The following is a 20416-nucleotide window of genomic DNA, read 5'->3' as shown; positions in this document are numbered from 1 at the left end:
CATTGCGAACTGAGATACGACTGCCAGACACAGGAAAGGAAGAAAATGCTAACCTTTCCCCTGAAGAATTTAAAGCCAGGACCTCATGCAACCCACACAGAAGCCACATGCCTATACTACATTCAAATAAGTCATTGCATTCTTTGGCCAGAATTTAATTAAGAAAGTTATGCAAATATATATAAGTCATAGCATTTGGGGTCCTGATGCTTCTGCTGAAACTGGACACTGGGCACTGGAATAAATTAAACAGAGGAATTGACTAGAATTTTGGAAAGCGCATACTTCCTGGAAAAGAAATCTGGCTTCGGTACTTTACAGAGTGATAGTAAACCTGTGGCGGCGCATAACCACAAATCCTTCCTTTTGGGGCAGCTCCACTGACAGCATAGCAACCAAGGGTGGGGGAGATTTTGACTCTTCCTGCAGGAAGGGAGGATGAATCCCCAAGCCTGGGCTGGCCAACTGGCAGCCCTGCGTTGCCCCATCAAGAGGAAGCTCGTGTGGGTACACAACCTTAAGTCGGCTACCATGGCCCATCCAACTAACACATCCAACCAGCTGGGTTCAGTTTCTTGGTTATCTCACGGAAAGGATTTTGGAGGGGTCACTGTAAGCACTGTAAGAGTGCTGGGAAGAACACATTTTTTCTTTATACTTCCAGCCCACCTTTCCCTCCAGGACATCAAGGTAGCACACATTGTTGCCTTCCTCATAAAAGGCGAGGAGGAAGGTCAGTCTGAGAAGCAGCAACTGAGCCACAGTCCCCCAGTGAGAGCTTCATGGTGGAGGCGGGATTAGAGCTGTAGCCCAGCACTGGCCACCACACCACAGTGGCTAAGCCCCTCATGGCCTCATTGGGCCCCACCTGGCAGGCTCAGTGCTTGCTGGCCGGGGAATGAGAGGAGCACGGTGGCTGTGGGGGCCAACAGGGCATCATGCTCCTTGAGAAGAGCGTACCTTGCACAGCCCATGGCTTGCCAGTGCTGGGGTGAGGAGTTTCCTCAAGTCTTGGAAGACTCACTGGCCCTGCCCCCAGGCCTCCCCCCCTCCCCATTTGCAGCAATTACTGGTCCATTGCTGTGAGCGTGACTAGACAGGCACATGGGTCTGATCAAGCACATCTCTTCTTATACTCTTATGGCAGGTTCATGATGTGCCAGTAATGTCCTTCCAAAGGCTGCATCACTCCTTGTTCTACCCAAGGTCCTGTCTGAAGGCTCAGTGGCCATAATTAAGCACTCCACACTCTTGAGCGCTACTGGGATGAGTGACTTATCTTTTCTGCTGAAGTTTCTATTAGCTACTTCACCAGATGGCCTTGGTCCTAACCATTCTGCAGATATAATACACAGCAAGTAGAAAATATTTGCAAGGAAAATTCTAGAAAGCGAATAAAATGCAATTACGTGAAAAGCTAAAAATGGATTGCGAGCTTCACTGGATGCAAGGCCCTTCTCCTGCCCTTTAAATGTTATAAAAGGAACTGCTTCGCAGATTTGCTGCGTTCCAGGACCTTAGCGTGCCATAGTAAATTAAGAGAGGCACCAAAGGAATTATGTTTTGCCGATTCTCTGTTTTCAGGAAGCCACTTGCAACAGTGCAGCCCATGGTACGGTTTAAGACTGGAAGAGAACATTGTGTCCAAGTGGGGGATATGACAGCAGCCCGCTGGAAGGGAAGAGGCTCCCCTAGTGGTTATATGGAGAGCTGATGAAATTCAGGAGGACAGCTATATGTCCCAAAGGCACCAGAGAGGAATGCTGAGGTGCAAAGGCCAAATCCCCTTCTGCCTATAACTGTTTTATGAATGTTGTGCCAGAAAGTATGAGAGAAAGGACTGCAAACGGAATCCCAGTCCAGCCTGGTATATCCCTTTGTCTCAAAGGAAGCACTTTCCACTTCTCCCCATGTGCTGACATCTTCCCATGTGTTTCACCCCCCCCCCCCAGCCCCGGCTCCACAACATTAAGAATGCAAGCAGAGCAGAAACATGTGCACCAGAAACTGGAGCTGAGGCTGGGGACATTGGCATGGGTCTCTCTCTTATGACATTTCACTTGGCTTCTCCTAACATTGACTTTGGCAGCGAGCTTTGTTTTGCTGTGCTTTGCTTTGTTTTTAGAAGGGCCGTGAGGGAGCGTGCCATCCAGACTGAATCAGCAAACTCTAAGGACCAATCAGCACACTCCTGCTGTGATCCTGTTTGCTCTTTCTTGTTCTTAACCCTCATCAAGTGCAATCCCCATCATTTAGAATAATTGCTTTTTGTAGCTCAGTTGGAGCTGTAAGTAGTGCTGAGCCAAAGGCAGGAGTGGAACGAAATCTTTGTGAAGACTTTAATCAAAGGAGATCAGTGCGGAAGACTAAGGTGATTTCCCACTTAAAAAGTATTGCGTTGAATAAGCTTCACCTGCTCTCACACTTCTGATTGGCTATGATAACCCATGTGACCTGCCACAGGAAGCACTGTTTCCTCATGGCAAGCAATTTTTTCTTGTGCTCAGCAGTTAAGAAGTATCATTGTATCACCATTTTTATAGTGTGGCGCTCTGAAGAAGTGGTGGTGGAGAACCTAAATCAGGGGAAATGTTGTGCAGATGTGACAACATGCTAGGGGAAACAGAGGCAGGGAACATGCATGAAAAAGGCAGTGAAGAGACTTTGTTCTGGGAAATGATTCAGGCCCCTGAAATCATAACTTTAAGCACAGCCCTAGTCATGATGACATTATTTCAGAATCTGCTGTGGGACTGAGAAAGGAAACATCAGTAGCAGCACTAAACACATCACAGCTCTCTGTACCTTTTCATAGGGGGCAGGTTAAGTGCAAAAACAAATTAAGACCATTCTGCCAATTTGTGTGAGTTGAATGAAAAGGTTGTGAGGAGGTATGTGGATAATGTCATTATACAGTTCAGTCACTAGGTGGCACTGCACCTGAAGTCTGATGCTTCCTGCTCCTGTTTTATTTTGTAGGAGAGAAATAGTAAAATTCTTGCCTATCTTTCCTTTATGCCTTCAGTGACAGGAAGGATTGAGTGCATCTAACTAACTCTGTGAGTCAAGTACTGTACTTATGAAAGGAAAAGACAATGGACCCAAAATTTCTTTCCCAGCCAGAATCATTTTTCAATTCTTGTTTCATCAGCAAACCCACCTCTGGAGCTCTTTCAAAGAGACTGTGATTTTCAGGCTATGGCCCAGAATGAAAAGGACAGCTAAAATATCTGCCCATTGGACCATCTCCCCAAGTGGGCCCCCCTTTAACACACGGGGGCTGAAAACATCTCCAGATTCTTCTGTCAAGAAGCCAATGTGGATCAATATCTAGACAAGGAAAGAGAGAGGGGGCAAATGAGCTCTTAACATGAAGTATAGAAGAAGATCAAGCTGTTACGAAGATAAAACACACTTACATAGCGGCCCAAACTCTCAGCCTTACCCTGATAATAGTGTACACAAGAGGCAATTTGGCTTGTAAGACATTGAATTTTTTTGTACCTGCTTCTGATCTCTCTGTTTGCCCTCCAGCTTCTGTTCCAGTTTATGTGAGGCTCTCAGCCACTGCGTGGCCAAATGCCGGATCCTTTTCTTCATGAAGATCAAAGACTCTTTGCCACTGCCAATCAGCTCCAGGAGGTAGGAGAAGTCTCTCTGAAAAGCTGCCTAGGGACAGGAAGAGGAGAATGTTCTTAATAGGCTCTTTTTAACGCAAAGCCCAGTGGCCCTCAGAGCTCTCTGGGCCTATGTAGGTCACACAGGCAGTCGGAGGTTTGTTCTCCCCGTTGCCTGGGTGGTACCTTGGACAAGACCAAAGATACCTCTGAATTGGAATCATCACATGCAAATACTGAGTGCAGAGCAGAGGTGGGCAATTGCCAAGGGCCATCTTGGAAATTAATTGTAAGTTGGAGCCCACAGCTAATCTGTATATTAAAGTAATACAGATGGGACCTGCAAAATGTTACAGCCTAGAGAAGTTCTCTTCAGAGTTCCAGGCACTCATACACTCTTCCATGATACCCCATTCAGTTCCCCTACCATTTTGTCTATTTCGCACCCTCTGCAAACTCACAGCATTTTGTGGCTGGTCCAACCCACACTGGGCTGACTGAAGGCATTGCTTCTTAAGTTTTTCTTTTCCTAAGGACTTTTTGTACTACTGCAAATCTTAGGGGTTCTCCCCTCTTCCTTCTCAGTGGATGCATTTTGGCTACAATTCTGTCAATGCTCACTAGCTGAGTTTACTGTTAAAGGGAATGATTGGTCAATATATCCAGTGGTAAACTATCTGAATGTAATATGGTATTGATTGGTATATTCAGGGCACAATCCTAGGCAAGAAGTTTTGCAACTCCCAGCATTCCCTAGCCAGCAATGCTGGTGAGGAAAATACTATGAGCTGCAGGGCTTTTTCCTGTCTAAACATGCCTAGGATCATGACCCTTTAGCACTTTTAAATATGCATAAAATATGCATGGACACACTGGCTTCTGAGTCTCAGCTGGTCAATATTTTACATTTGCCTCGGGGTGCTGCATGAGGCATACACTTTTTGGAAACAAATCTACCATAATTGCCAAATTCCATCAAAATGTCTGAGACAGGATATCTGTGGCATTCACTGAGATTATTTTTTGATATTAGCTAATTTATCTTTAATCTAAGAAGAAACTAGGGGCAGCAGACAAAGGAAGGCTGCAGTTAAGCCTGATGGTGATTATATACTGGGGGAAGGAGGTTATAGGCGGAATTTCTAAAGTGAGTGGAATGCAGTCTTTCCACAGGGGTGCATACCTCTGCTTTTGCCATGCTATGTCTGTTGTTGTTGATAGTAGAGATTATTCAAAAATCTCAGCAAAGGTTGCTTGAAAAATTGAAGGGGCTTCCTCCTCATTGCAACTTCATGCCCTCAGACAGATGGGGGGACTGCTGCCTCGAGGCAGGACACCCTGAACCCTGCCCCACTCCCAGCATTCTCCCAAACACCAAAACGCATCCACCACAACAGCAGAAGAACAGCTTGGAGAAGTCTGTGCATTATGGTGCCATGTCAACTGATTATCACCCATGTCCTTCTTAGCTCTGACTGGAGCACCCCAACATCAGAACTTGTCTCTGAGACATAACCAGGCAGAACACAAGCTCTCTCTTGCCTGTCCAAGATCCAGCCTGAAACAGTAACCTTCCCTTTACTTAGGGCACAATCCTATGCACATCTAGACTGAAAAAGTCCTACAACTCCCAACATCCCCCAGCCAAAGTTTTGGGACTTTTCCTGTCTAGTCATGCATAGGACTGCACACTTGGGGGTTTTCTGCACAGATGTTCTCTTTAATTTTTGTGGTCTATTACTTTGGTCTGAGACCGTGGGAACCCATGGATGCATGAAACAACTGGCTCTGAAAAGGCTTAGCTGGCACAACCCAAGCCCTGAAAATCTCACCTGCACCCTAGGAGGTGACTTTGTAGAAGGCGTAGCTGCTGTCTGATTCCGCCAAGACAGCACAGGACAAAACCACTCTACTTCGCTGAGGTAGATGAGGAATGAGCATTCTGTGCCATCCACACCGAAAAATGCATAGCAGGGGTCTGACGTCCACCTGGCCCTCATCCACTGCAAAGCGAAGGAGGTAACAGTCAGGACAGCCCTTAAATTTTAGCAGGCATAGCAGCTTTATAGTGGCATGAGGAACATCAAGAGATCATTGGCTTCAGAGAAGTGCCAGAAGGCTGCCGAGAAGTGAAGTCTGCTGAGAAGTCACTAACATTTCTCAGGGCTAATTCAGGCTCTTTGGATTCCCTTTGGGGGATATGATGTGCCAGCAATTTATTATTTCATAGGAAAAACGAGTCACAAAGAAAGTGTTACATGACTGGTATGGATCTTGTTTAGCAGAAGAAATTAAGAGTGAAAAGGAAGGTGATTAAAAGTGAAAAGGAAAACTTTCCCACCAGAAAACTGTACCCAAGAGAATGCCTCCCCTTTTATTAGGGGAGCAAATAATGCTCCATCCAAACTGTACAAAAAATTCTTAGTGAGCCCCTCCTCTGCCAAAGGATGAATTTCTGATAAAATTTGCTTGATAGGAAGCTAAGGGATCAAATCCCTACAGATACAGGTCAGACGTTGTATACATTCATTCACACTGGTATAGTATACAAAATTTCCCCTTTCCTATGGTAAGTAAAATGTCATGTGTGAAACAGCCCTAAGAAAATGAATAAACAAAGTTACTGCTAACCCCTTCAAAGCTTCCTATCCAGAAATCTTGCCAAAGAGTTCGGATTGGATCTATCAGTTCATGGGTATCATTGTTGTCAGTCCTCACTAGTCAGCGCAAGTTGCAGAAGAAGCAAAAAGCTTCCTAGCACTTCAGATGAACCTTGCCAGAACACTCCTCAGCTGGCTCGGAAGTGCCCAAAGTAGCAAGGGGAGAGACCTCGACTAGCCCGGGCAGTCCTTGGTTCACAGCAGGAGAGCCAGCAGTCCAACACAGAGGAAGCAGAGATCTAGCAAGGCTCCCAGAGGGTGATTTTGCATGCAAAGCAATAACGTCGGGCTTTTGCATATAGATCTATCATCCTCAGTAATTGCCGGTGGCAGCCTCTTCCAAACTTAACTACACAAACAAACCCACTCAGGAGACAGCCCTCCACTCCCAATATGTAAAACTCACCAATCATCCAGACAGACAATCGAATTACTGCCTCCAACAATTAAATTACACTTAAAATTTAACCTAGCTATGGAAGAAGATGGCAGGAAATGACCGCTGTGTAGCCAGGACAATCTGAGGAATGCAATGGTTGTATCTTGTTAATCTGGATGTTAATGTGTTTTGTCAAGTGGCTGGATCCGTGGCATGCAAGTTTACATAATGGTTGAAGTTTCTGGGGAGGGAGAAATTAATTTCTGTTCAACTCATAGTTAAACTAAACAGACACGTGCAGATACCAGTCTGAACAAAGACACCTCCAGCCAATCAAACGCCTGTGCTGTGCTTAAGCCAAGGCAATGAGCTGCGCTAAGCAAAACGTGGTACTTGAAACCAACATCAGGTTACAATGCTGAGCTTCTTCCCCAGGCCAGAGATAACCCTTCAGATTAAAAACAAGCAAGAAAATAAATCTAGAGGTGCTTCCCATGCATTGCTTGCAGATTAATAATTAACATCAATATAAATGCTACATTACTGCATTCATCAGGCAAGGCAGGGCAACATAGTCGTTAAGGCTTCGTACAAAGAAGGCAGGCATGGCTGCTCCCTCTCAATGGATATTTGCTGTTATTTTCCTTTATCGTGACCTGCTCAGTTGCTTGATCCATTTGAATAGGAAGCCAAGTAGTCTCCAGTTTCATCAATACATGTACCAACAAAAGGATTGGAGTTTACTTTGTCCGTTAACCATCTATTTCTTTGGAAATACCAAGTCATTTTACTCTCAACTGTAACTTTTTTTTTTAATGAAGAGTTTTGTAAAGTTTGTGAACAAGGTCCTTCAAGTCCCTTTGAAGCATCTTCAGCAGTGTGTTTTCAAGCATAGATGGGGTGAAATTTGCAGAGAACAGAGTTGGAGGAGGGCTATTAGTTCAGCCGTTTGGGGGATGGGAGTGAGAGAGCAAACCTAAAGTCCGCTGTGGTTATTGCCCTCCTTGGCATCTTGGCAGCTGCTGCGTGCCATTGTGTTCCCTACCCAGCAGGCCATGTGAGGGTAGGAAGTCTGTTTTCATGACTGTTTTCTGCCATGTAGCAAATAAGAATGACAGCAATGCTTTCCACACTTGCTCCGCCTGTTGGGTGTTGGGAATGGTGGCTGCTAGCAGTTGAGGGTCCAGGGGTCCCCGTAACCACCACCACCACTATCCCCAGGCCTGCAACATATGGATTAGTAGTGAAGAAAGTGAGCTAGAGGGATGTTTAGCTTAAGTAATAGCAGTAGCATATGGATCTTTAAGGGCCTGGTCCTATGCAAGTTTAGAGGGAAAAAAATTCCCAGCATGCAGCAGCCAATTCCCAGTTTCCAACCATAACTGGAACATGCTGGGAAATGTAGGACTTCTCTTCTGTCTAAACATGCATGGGATTGGGCCCTCAGGTGCCTTGCGAGGTTTACTCTCCCTACCATGTTTACAATGAGACAATAGAATATTGTAATAAAATTACACATGATTACATAATAAAATATCAAAAACAACATTAAAATAGTAAGGTACCTTTAGATCTCATCCAATTGCACCCCATTGTGAGCCTAAAGTAATTCAAAAGTGCTTCCAGCTCAGCTTTAATTTCTAGGACATAGGAAGATGAGTTAACGCATATATGATGTCATGGTCTAAGGGAAACACTTAACCCCTTAAGGGCCAAAGTACAGCCACAAGCAGCCTTCCTGATTAGGTGAATTTGCCATGTTTCCAAATAGGTTTTGAAGAAATGAAGTTATTTCATCATTGCCCACATGACTTAACTAATTACCAAAGCACCTCTGTGTTTTTAAAGTCTATAGCTGCTAGGGTGGTCTGTTATTGTGTCCTCCTTCCTCTTGTCACCCATTGTGCCTCCTAAAAAGCAGGCCAGGGGCTTCAGAGGGAAGGGGCAATCAGCAGAAATACATGCCCAGCTCCCTTCCCACAGCGGGGAACTTCTGCTGGATCCAAGTTCCTAGGAGCCCTTCCAGTTGCTGAGGAGCAAACCTGAATTCAACCCCTCATGTGAGGTTCAGATGCTCTTACCCACTTGCCATGAGTCCCTGCCTTAAATGAACTGGCACACCTTTGAGTTATCCCTCACCCTATTTAAGCACCCTGCCATGCTTCACAGCCATAGCAACTAAAGGGAGGGAGGCAACTTCAGGATCAGTTAAGCAGAACAACAGTGTTAAAAGCCCATTCTGGCTTGAGCAGGCCAAAATGAGCAGGCCTTTGGGGCACACACTTGAAGGGAAGGGAGTACGAGCTGCTCCAGTTGAAATTAAAGTGAAAACCAGGCAGTGAGATTGTGGTAATCTTTGAAACCTATACCTCACCTTATACTGTGACCCACCTCATGCCCTGCACATCCCACGGCTTTGTTACTAGCTGGGAAAAAGCGAAAACACATTGAGGGCAGACTAGTTCGGTCTACTACTGTTTTGCTTGCTGGAAAAGTGTGCACATTGAAATCATCACCCAGGAAGAGAGATAATCTTGCCTTCAGTATTTCTTCTGGTCAGAGCATGCATTTGCTTACTCACCTCCACTTTTCCAGAACAATCAGGGTACTTCGGGTCCCTGGGCACCTCACACTGGTCTCGTCTGCCTTCTGCTGCTGTTTACAAACATACAAGGAATGTAATAAGAATTAATGGTAGTTAATCCAGAATCTGGAATCTACTGTAAAAGGTGGCTTCCTTCAAAAGGAAAAGAAGAGCTCTCTCTCTCTTTCTCTTTCTCTCTCTCAGGATAAAGTTAGACCTCACATTACTGACATAAGCAAATCTGTCTGTTTGTAATAGTTTTTGTCTTCCTTGCACAACCTTTCCTACTCCTAACTTGGATTACCAGCTGATCAGGAAAAACCCACCCTGGGCCATTGTAGACTCACCCCAAACCACTGAGTTCCAGTTCTATGAACCAGCACCTGGACCCATGCTGGAAATCTCCTTTGGGCCAAGGGGTATCCATCACCAGATCTTGCCTTGGTATGAGTCTAAAACAAAAACAAGGACTGGCAGCTCCACTCCCTTGAAACAAAATGTTTTGTGATCTTGCGAGTTGTAGCCATCAGAAACTCAGCTATGGTCTCTGGGCTGGAGTATTTAAAAAAGGCAACACTATTCTTGCAGGCATGTTTCTTTTAATACATAGGTACAGCTCCACATAATTTTCATAAAGTCCCTCATGTAAGCCTCTGTCTTGTCTGTGTGATTCTCCATGCTAGTGGGGGAACTTGCACATGTATGACACTTGTAATCAGGTGTCCACACAAGAGAAGGCCTTTCCAGTTTTAGCCCCACACCCCAAGTAGAAATTACCACTGAGGGTCCACCAGGTCCCATCACTACAGGCTTTTAAGAAGGCCCTGGAAACACACCATTTTATCTTGGCCTTCCTATGATATGTTTTCTGGTTTTCTTGCTATATTTTTTCTGTTTTTACTTTGCTTTTATTACATTCTAATATCATATTAGTTTTTATGTGTTGTATTATTATATACTGCCTAGGAAGGCTTTCTGTCCTGAAAGGCAACCAAGAAATATTTTCAATAATAATAATAAAACAATATAAATGCATGCTGGTTAAGACCCATTAAAATGGGTTCAGACACTATACCCTGTGGATTAGATTACATTCAAGGGCAGCACTATTTTCTAGATGCTAAAATATTACCCTGGAGTGCCTTTGGTTTGCTCCCTTCTCTTGTCTACACCATAGATCAAACTCCTCACAAACGGATAATATTTCATGGGGGCAGCTGGAAACTTGCCAGCAAATTCTGCACACCCATTTGCAACACAAATGAAAGAAAAATGGTTGCCAAACGGTTCATCTTTATTCTCTGGTCCTCCATTTCTGCTTTTCACACCGCAGGGTATTTTAATAGCTAGAGCAGATTTTGCCTAAAGCAACTAGCTATCCCTAGAAATCATATCTAATGAGTCCTTTGTGTTGAAAGGACTAGCTGAAAGCCTTTCAAAATGCAGACATTTTCAAACTGCAGCACGATATTGTGCTAGCAGTCAGTTAATTTCAGAGCCTTCCAATGAGGCAAACAATGACAACACCTCGAGGCACAAACATCTTCCAGGAAAACTTAAAAGTGAATGCAAAAGGAAAGCAAAGAGGTTGTCTTTGAAATTGGACCCAACATACCATGCACACTGCATGGGAAAGCTCACTCATGGGTTCCACCCTTAAACTGGCTTAAAAATAATTCCAGACAAACAAACAAACATTATTTACTGTAATCTTAAAGTCATCCAGCCTTAGCTCACATCTGCACCAGCTCTGTGGCTACTTGGTTCCTAGGTGGTAACAACTATCCTAGAGAGTCCAGTCTATTTTGAAGACATGTTTCTTCCACCAGCCTCACATACTCAACAGCATCTGATCCATTCTTGGTCAAGCACAGAAGAAATCTAGCCAGGCTGCCCTGTTATCCACTAGGCCTCTCCACCAGAAGCACCATCTGCTTTGGGTCAGCCTCTGGTACACCCCTTGTGGGGCTCGGCTGGAAAGAACAAGGCCTATCGGCAAGCCCTCACCAACCTGGTAAAATTTTATATGTTTCCCCAACTGTGCAGCAGCACAACTATATTTTGAAATCTAATTAAGCAGCTCAGTGCCATAAATACTTTGTGTTTCCTTCTCATATCTTAAATTTAAAAAAGTATAAAACTTTCTGTGAAAGATCAATGACATACCCATCACAAATCATGCAAAACCTGTGCAGAAACAAACATGTCTTCAACAGGATAGCCACTGAACAATCTAATAAGCTACATGGCCTTAAAAAGAAGAAAAAGAAGAAGTCTGGGGGTGAGGTGGGGGCAGTAACTTCTAAAGGTTCTGGGCGAGAAGCTGGAGAAGGGTGGGGGCTTTGGCTTCTCTCAGTCAGAGAGATGAAGCGGGCTCCCTTACATCCCTGGATATAACTATCTAATAAAGCAGTGACAGTCTGTTCTTCAGATCAGGCATGAAGAGCAATACAACCTAATCTGATTTTCGCCATTTAAATCACAATCTTGCACTGCCAGTTCCAGTATTCGGTGGCTTGGGCAAGATCAGAGGCAGACCTGCCCTGTCAGGCTGTTGCCTTGCTTGGCAGATGCTGGGAGGTGCTCCAGGGCATCAGAGAGAGTCCTGCAGGGCATGTGGCCTCCCCTGTAAACCCCCAGTGAGCCTGCTGCCTTGGAGGAGGAAGCCACCCCATCCTCCATCTTGAAGGCAGCTTCAGCTGGCTTTGCACTTGGGGTGGGGGAAGAGGCACCCGCTTGTTCTGTGCCTTCGGGAAGAAAGGTCTTGCCCCAGCTCTGGGCAAGTTGTTCTCAGTGGCTCCCTCCTTTCCTTCCACACTGCTGCTGCTTGCCTCTCCTTCTGGGACCATGGAGGACAAACTGTGGGGAAGCACTGGCTCCTCTTTGCTTCTCTCACTGCTCACTCCCTTGGGACAGCCAAGAGAAGCCGCTGCAGAGATGGAAGTTTCCAGGGCCTGACAGTGTCCCTTCCATCCTGGATGGGGCTGTGAGCTTCAGCAGCTACTCAATGAAACAGACTCCTGATATTGGCTCCAGAACCAGGTAGGCCAGAGCAAAAGCTGGTGGAGTGCTCTGTTGCCCTGTGACACTGGCCAAGCCCAATTGTGGATCATTCTTCATTATTCATACACTGGGAGAGTTAAAAGGGAGAACCAGGAAGGGTGTTATAAACTATTTATACTGTGCTCCATTTGTTTTCATGAACAAATTGCTGAAACCTATGCAATTATTCATGCCCACAATGTTAAATAAGGTCTTTGCCACCCCTGGTTCATCTGGAGCCCTGGCTGCAGATTAAAGAGGGACGTTAAAGATGAATATTTGAACAGAAAAGGATTGTCTTTTATTGACTTTCTTGCACTTCTCCCACTGCCAGGGGGAGATGGCCATCAAAACCATTTGAAGCACTGAGCTGCAGTTGGACGAAGAACAATGACCAAGTAAGCCAATATTTAATACTTGAGGGTCACAGCATGACAGCATGGTGAGACAACCACTCATAAAATGCTCTTGCATCTGTCACATTCGTCATCATAATGAAACCCAATTGCAATTTCAAAGATTTAAGTCTATGATTCAGGAAGGCAAAGGCTTCATCTCTACACTATGATAAAGGTCTTTGAAAAACACACCAAGAGTGGTCAAGGTGCAGGGGTGTGAACCTCTAATATGGAAAAAGTAGCAAAAAGGAAGGGCCAAAGTGTTCTATGAGTAACTACATGGAGGGAAGGCATTCTGGACAATACCAGCAGGCACCTTTACATTGAGGGCTGCTCTTTGTTATGTGCCATCAAGCCATCTCTGACTTATGGGGATCCTATTTATGTATTTTTTATGGGGACCTATGAATGAGAATTCTCCAAAAAGCCTCAAGTCTGCAGCTTCCTTGATGAAGTCAACTCATCTCACAATTGGTCTTCCTCTTCTTTTGCTTTTATCTTTCCCTAGCATGATTGTCTTTTCCAGGCAGTCTTGCCTTCTCATGATGTGCCCAAGGTATGACAACCGAAGTCTGGCAGTTTTTCCTTCTAGGGAACTCTCTGGCTTGATTTGATCTAGGACCCACTTGTTTGTCTTTCTGTCAATCCGGAGCTTCTCTACATGAGACATTTATTATGCTCTAACAATTTCTGACACTCAGTAGTTTGTGGGTTTTACATGACATCTTCCATGGCCTCTTCCATACTCTGAGCATTTCTGTGGGTTTTTTTGGAAGGAGGATAATGAGCTATTAAAGGGTCAACTGTCTATAAAACACTACAAAATGGCCATGTATTTTCATGCCTTTGCTATACCACAGCACCGCCTTGTGGTTGTGCAATGGGGCAGATAGAAATGCTGAGAAGGTGAAATCCCTGGGGGAAAAGTGTGTAAAGGAGCAGATCCCAATGCCCTAGAGAACTTGGAAGTAGAGACCTCAGTAAAGTGGTGGGTTAACATGGGTGAAAGTCCTAATGTAGAGAACCCCCTAGGGCAGGGGTTGTTGTAGTAAGAGGTGCAATGTTGTTGTCTGACCACAATTTGCTTTCTTGTATCATCATATTACAAAATTTTCAGCAGAGAATGTGTGGAGTCCAAAGAGTTAAAGTCATTATATCATCATTTTATATATTTCCCTTAATGTGCATGATCCTTTGCAACAAGCATCAAAATACAGGTCCTGCCCAAAGAACGTTCAATCCAACATTCTGGCTGGCAGGGTAAACATGGAAGGATGACAGGGGCAAAGGTAAGTGGGAAATAATGTCTCCATTTATTTAAGATTAGGTTTCAGTCCTCTATCCATTTACCTGAGAATAAATACCATTGAACAGAGTGCAGCTTACTTCTGAGTAGACTATTAGCGATATCACTGTTTGTTTCAGTATGAGAGAGTAATCCAACACATCAAAAACAATAGGACTAGCAATACTGGAGTAGCCAATTTGTTTCCCTCCAAATGTTCGGGCCTAGAATTCCCATCATCCTTTACCATTGGCCAGGGCTACTAGGACTGCAGGCCAAAACATCTGGAGGCCACTGTCCACTCCTGAGCTAGACTAAGCCTCCAAGTAGTTGGTGTGGAAGCCTGCAGAGACCAGACATGGTGCAAACAGCACTTTGAGTTATATTGTATTGCAAATGCAGGAATTAAGATGTGAATATTTTCAGCCAGCACTATTTATGGGGTAGGCAAAGAAGGATTTCATACTTTTCAGTTTAAAGACAATGCAAACAGGAAAGAAATAATTTTGATTGATAAATTTGTGCAGCCAGAAGAAATGTTGCATATAAATTACTCAGAATCACCTGGCACTCTGAATGAAAGAGATGATGGAAACTGATACATGATTGCTTTTAAGCTGTTTGCACAAGTGGTGAATTTGGGGAGCTATATTTTTTATTAAAGATTACGCACTGTGTGGCATAAATGCAGGATGGCTGAGATCTATACTGCTCCAAGAGACTGATTTAACCTGTAAGCATGCCGCGGCTATAATGAAGAGTAGAGAAGTGGCTACAGTGCAGATGAGGCAACTGGGGGCAACTCAAAGCAAACGATTCCTTAAAAACCAAAAATATTTGCAGGAGAACAAGCTAAGACAGTTGAGTCTTGGAGCACAGGAAGTTTGAACACTAATAAAAATACCATCAAGGGGAAAAACATGCTATATGAAACTCGCCCAGGGAAAACTGTGTGGGCTGGCTGGAGGAGGAGGCATGGAACATCAAGGGTAACATGTAAATGCATCGGAGTCTAGAGTAGGTGCAACATGGCCTTATTTACACATTATAGTTGGAACTATTGCATTATTACCATTCTAATTTTTCAGATGTTTAACAACAACAAAACCCCCTCTAGTAAAAGATGGAAAGTGGTAAATGCAATCCAAATAGTCAGTACGAAAAATAAAGCACTCAGCAAAAAGTCAAGGTAGTAGATTTTCATGCATAATCTGCACTGCCACTATTCATTTTAAGAAACGCTTCTAAATTTTGTATTTTAGGCCAAACACTGTTGAACATCTTACCCCAGAGTGGGGAACCTTTTTCTAGACCCAAGCATCACATTTCCTTGTGGCTCCACCCCTTCCTTTGTGGGTGGAGCTGTGTGTCACATGCCTTTAATGATTAGATCCAGAGCATAACGGGATCAAAGGGCCAGCAAAGCAAAATGAGTGGGGCCAACACAAAAGCAGGCAGGCAGGCAGGCAGGCAGGATCTTTCTCTCGCGTGCACCATCCACACACATTCATTTGCACAAACACAACCAATCACAGAATCATAGAATAGCAGAGTTGGAAGGGGCCATGAGGGCCATCAGGTCCAACCCCCTGCTGGTGCGGGACGCCAGCTTACACCACCCCAGTCGGGTGGCCATCTCTAGTGTGGGAGACACTCCAGTGGAGCTGACGAGACCAAGCACCCTGTCTTTGCTGCAGCAGACTGGCCCCATCATGCTACTGAGATGCTTGCAGCGTGAGAGCAGTGGGGCACCGGGCCACTCCAGCCCTGCCAGGAGGGCCCACCTCCCCTGCCCGCCCCCTCCAGCCAGTGCTCTAGGGGACCCTGCCCACTGCTTCTCTGCATGCCCTTTGCCACAGAGAGAAAGAGGCTGGGCCATGTTCTCTGGAGCAGCTTCCAAATCTCCCCCATTCACTTTGCTGCTGCCATGAGCTGAGCTGGTTGGATGCATTTGGGAGAGCCCTGTCAGAGGCTCCCAGTGAGCTGAGTGAGCACACTGAGTGGCTTATGGGTCTTGACTGCCATCTTTGGTATGTCCCAGTTTCAAGGGACAAATGACACAGGCAAAGGCTGCAGCTTAGTATAAAAGGGGAAAAGGTTTATTAAGAAAAATGCCTGTAGAGAGAGAAGCTTAGCACTTTGTTCTATCTGGAAAGCCATGTGCACAGATGACCCCATGGGAGGAGCAGTAGCCATGGCTGCTCAGATAGAGGATAGGAAACCAGAGTGACCACAGGACAGAAGAGATCCTCTAAGAGGGGAAGGCTGCATGAGAGGGGCAGCAGAAAGGAGAGGTGGACGGGCCAGTGCCCTTGGTGGACAACGCCATGGGCCGGTTTCCAGCACAGCCCTCCTGGGATCCACATGAGACCCAACTTGTGCATGAGCCCCACAAATGGAAGGAATTCAAGGCAGCAAAGGGAGGGGGCACGAGGAGGAGGCAGTGTGGGGGGGGGGCAGGCGCAACACAGCAGCAAGTGCCAAGAGACTTGGGCCAGGCCTGCCTGCCTCTGTACTGCTTCACCTGCTCCAGAGCCACCAGGTTCCCAGGACCTTGCCCTACGCAGTGGCGGATCCTGAACATGTGACTTCACAGAGTATTCACAGAAGTTAGCAGTTCTGAATTTTAGCAGCGTACCCTTAAAAGAGCACCGCACAGCTTAACTTGTCGACAGTGCTAATTCCTAATTATGGGAGGGTGCAGATAGAAGGCTGCCCAGAGTGCAGCCATGACTAGCTATGATACCAATTAGTAGCTACAGGTCTGGGGATGGAAAGATCTGTTAGTGGTCCCTGCTAGCTCCTAGGCTGGGCAATCCACAGCACAACCCTGGAGCTCTGCAGCAATCCTATGACAGTTGTAACATGCCAAACCAGAAAGGCAGACTTTGGAAAAATATAAGAATAATTAAAGTTAGCTGCAAGGCTCACCCTGCTGCATGATGAAATCAGAGCCATAGGTTATGATGAGAGGAAAGAGAATAGGTGAATAAATGGAGCTTTACAAGGAGAGCTTTAAGGGTACTCTTGGGATTCACGGTGAGCATTTTTAATGGTGTCTGCTGGGGATTATTTTCTTTGGTGGACTAGCAGGAAACAAACACATGATTAAAGTGATTTCTGCAGTAATCCCCTTCTCTGCACATTAACCAATAGAAGGCAGGACCTGTTATTCAATACACCTGTGCCAGGAGGGGTATAGAAAGCAGGCAAGCAGCCTCGGTGTGGATGTTTTTGCCTTTTGAATGTGCTTCCCCCCTGCAGTACCTGCTGCTGGCTGAGGGGCTGGCTTGGCAAGTTGGAATGTTCGCATGGCCACTGAACACAAACTGGCATTTGCTGTGACAAACGCTTCTCAGACATTAGCTCTTCCTTTCGCAGAAGTGCCATGTGATGCCAGCACTAAAGGGTTCTCCAACCACACATGCATATGCACTACCTAAAGAAAGTAGATGTGCTGCAAAGCACAGTGGAGCTGTTTCCCTGACTTTTTGTTTTTTGTTTTAGTTTTAGCACCTGGTAGGATGCAAGGCAACAAGACTTGAAGGTATTTTCTTACAGAGCTAATGGCAGGAGGAAGGGGCAGAGATGGAATCGTAGCCCTGCTTTACCAATTTCAGGTGCTTTCAGACTGAGGACTCCTAATTGTACCCATGAAGCAACACTGCATTCTATCTTTCCCTCCTCAATGATACTCTTTTTGTATGTGTAGCAAGGAAAATATGGAAGAAGGGGTAGGAAAACGCAGGATGGATGCCAACGGAAGACATAAAATTGCACGAATGAGACAGGGCAATTGCACAATAACAGCTTTGACATGAAGCGCCCACAGGTTTAACCTTTGATGTATGGGGTGGGGGGGGCATGGATGGCTGAGAACACTCCTATAAATAGCTTCTGTAGATAATTATTTGACAGAAGAACTTGGCAAGAACGTATTGACCAGGTACCTTTCCTCACGCACTTTCTGAAGTTGCCAGCTTTTCATTTTGGAAATGGTCAGGGGTATCCTTGTTCAGACATTCTTTGGAAAGCATTGTGAAAACCAGACAGATGCCTGGCTGGGAGAGAGGAACACTCCCAGTTGCACATTTTGTGCAAATGTATGTCATGTAGCCCAAGAAAACATTGCTTAGGGTGCAATCCTATGCAACTTAGAATGAAAAGCTTCCCATATCCCCCAGCATAGGTGGCTGGGGAATGCTGGGACTTTTTTCTATGTAAACACACACAGGATTGTGCCTGTATTTGTTTATTTGATGCATAGCAGGGCTTTTTACCAAGGAAATGACACTTAAAATGGCTGCCAATGATAATACTGCTCATGAGGGTTGCAATTATTGGCCCTTGTATTTATGGAGAAGTAGTGGGGTCCAGTCAGTAAAGAGCGATGGCCCCGTCAGAGTACCAGGCCGGAAGGTGTTGTACCTGGGAAATGACAGATGTGAGGATACAGTTTTGCCATCCTTTTTTCAAACTGGGCACAGATGGTTCTATCCATGTTTTCTCAGTCTAAGGAACAAGTGTACATTACAGCGTATAGGAATAAGTGACACTACAAACAGGCTTTGGAAGAGAGTGAACAATCTGAAGTGTGCATGCATCCAGAGTGCCCTAATTTAAGGAATCAGATGAGTTGTCTGCATGTTTCTGGTCCTCATGGTAAAGACACATGTAACATTCCTGCTGACCCCAGTCTGCTACTTCCACACAACTGCTGTGGACAGCAGTGGATTTATATAGCTAGTGCAATCCATACAGCTGCCTTCCCCTTTCTCCCCAGGAACATCGATGAAGTGTTTGGTTCCTGTAGCTCTCAGATGGCAGCATAGATAATTGGCACTGGGAAACCATCAGTGAATGCCCCACTCCATAGTCTTGTTGTCTTTCTTCTGCTGTCTTCAATGGGATTTGAATTAAGAGGACCAGTCACACAATACATCCAATGCCATAAATGCACACACAAAGATTCCAATATAAACTGAATCAGATGCAGGGACATTTTACCAATGGATCAGAAATATCCAGGTCATTAGAGAACAGCCTACTAATACTACTAGGGTCAGATTAAAAATTCAGCCGGTGGCCATGGAATAGTGTGCCCGGGTTGCCCCTTGCAAAGTGTGGAGCAGGTGAGCAGAGCAATGTTTGGATTTCTGTGGCTTCAGGATAGGACAGTTACTGTCTTTTGCCTTTACACAAGCCTGATAGCTGCATTCTGAGGTGAGGGGTGGCATTTCAAAGAGGAGTAGATTCTAATTCTCCATGACTAGACCCTGCTTACAGGGATAGCCCAAAGCATTTTGCCACCTGAGGCAGCAGAACAAATGCCTGTGAACTACCCCAGGCTGGCCAAGTCATTCTGCCTGAGGCTGAAAATACCCCAAGAAATCCTCTCCTGCCATGGATATACAATAAAAATAGGCCTTTGCATAGCACAGAAGACCAGATGCAGTATCTGCAGAGCAGGATCAGCCAGCCTCCACATGTGTTGAACTACAAGTCTGATAAGCCCCAACCAGCACGGGCAGTGGCTGGGGATTCTGGGAGTTGTAGTCCAAACATCTGGAGGAGGGCAGTAGGTTTGCCCAGTCCTTTTGCATAAGATTCAGCAAAATGGGAGAAAAATGGCTGCAGGACTCGCTCTGCAGAAAGGTGGTTGCTGCACAAGGCAGGTGGGCTTGATGTCTTCAGGAGTTCCTTCAGCAAAGAACCCCGTTGCTTTTCGGGAGGGTAATTATATTGTACAGAGAGGGTTTCCATGCTTGCACAGCTTGTTGGGCAGACAGTTAAGATTCCCTAGAATTTAGGGTGGCCACTTACTCATGCCTCTCAAAGAGGAAACGCATCCCCCCAAAACCTGAGAGCCAGTGTGGTGTAATGGTTAACAGAGTGGGATTGGGACTCAAGTGATCAGGTTCTAGACTCCTTTCAGCCATGAAACCAACTGGGTGACTTTGGGCCAGTCACAGACTCTCAGTCCAAATCTACCCCACAGAGCCATTGTTGTGGGGATAAGACAGAGAGTAGGAGGAAGTGTAAGCCATCTTGAGTTTGTTGTAAGAAAAAAGTGGAATATAAATCAAATCAAATCAAAAGTAGGTCAAAAGAGAGCACAGATTCTTATAACATTGGAGAGGCAGTGTGGTGTAGTGGTTAAGAGTACAGGATTAGGACTCAGGTGATCTGGGTTCTAATCCCCACTCAGCGAAGCAACTTACTGGGTGACCTTGGGCCAGTCACAGACTCTCAGCCCAACCTACTTCACAGGATTCTTGTGTGTATAAAATGGAGAGGAGGAGGGGAATGATGTGAGCTGCCTTGAGTTCCTTGAAGGAAAAAAGGCAGGATATTAATCAATCAATGCCTGTGTGTGTGTGTGTGTGTGTGTGTGTGTGTGTGTGTGAGAGAGAGAGAGAGAGAGAGAGAGAGAGAGAGAGAGAGAGAGAGA

General features: G+C 45.4%; 1 protein-coding gene across 2 annotated transcripts in view; it reads right to left on the bottom strand.

The window, feature by feature from the left end:
- MGAT5B (alpha-1,6-mannosylglycoprotein 6-beta-N-acetylglucosaminyltransferase B) overlaps nucleotides 1-20416 on the bottom strand; it is a 208237-nt gene that overhangs the window by 69370 nt on the left and 118451 nt on the right. For both annotated transcript variants that reach the window (XM_044453886.1, XM_044453887.1), the window contains exons 5-8: nucleotides 9238-9311; nucleotides 5450-5620; nucleotides 3505-3669; nucleotides 3161-3330 (exon numbers count right to left, since the gene is read on the bottom strand). In XM_044453886.1, the coding sequence (XP_044309821.1) occupies nucleotides 3161-3330; nucleotides 3505-3669; nucleotides 5450-5620; nucleotides 9238-9311 (580 nt within the window). The remainder of the gene's footprint in view (nucleotides 1-3160; nucleotides 3331-3504; nucleotides 3670-5449; nucleotides 5621-9237; nucleotides 9312-20416) is intronic.

Source organism: Varanus komodoensis, unplaced genomic scaffold, assembly GCF_004798865.1.
Source record: "Varanus komodoensis strain SLA01 unplaced genomic scaffold, ASM479886v1 scaffold7_1, whole genome shotgun sequence".
NCBI lineage: Eukaryota > Metazoa > Chordata > Lepidosauria > Squamata > Varanidae > Varanus > Varanus komodoensis.
The sequence above is the reverse complement of the archived record's forward strand: the minus strand, read 5'-3'. Positions and strand labels throughout refer to the sequence as shown.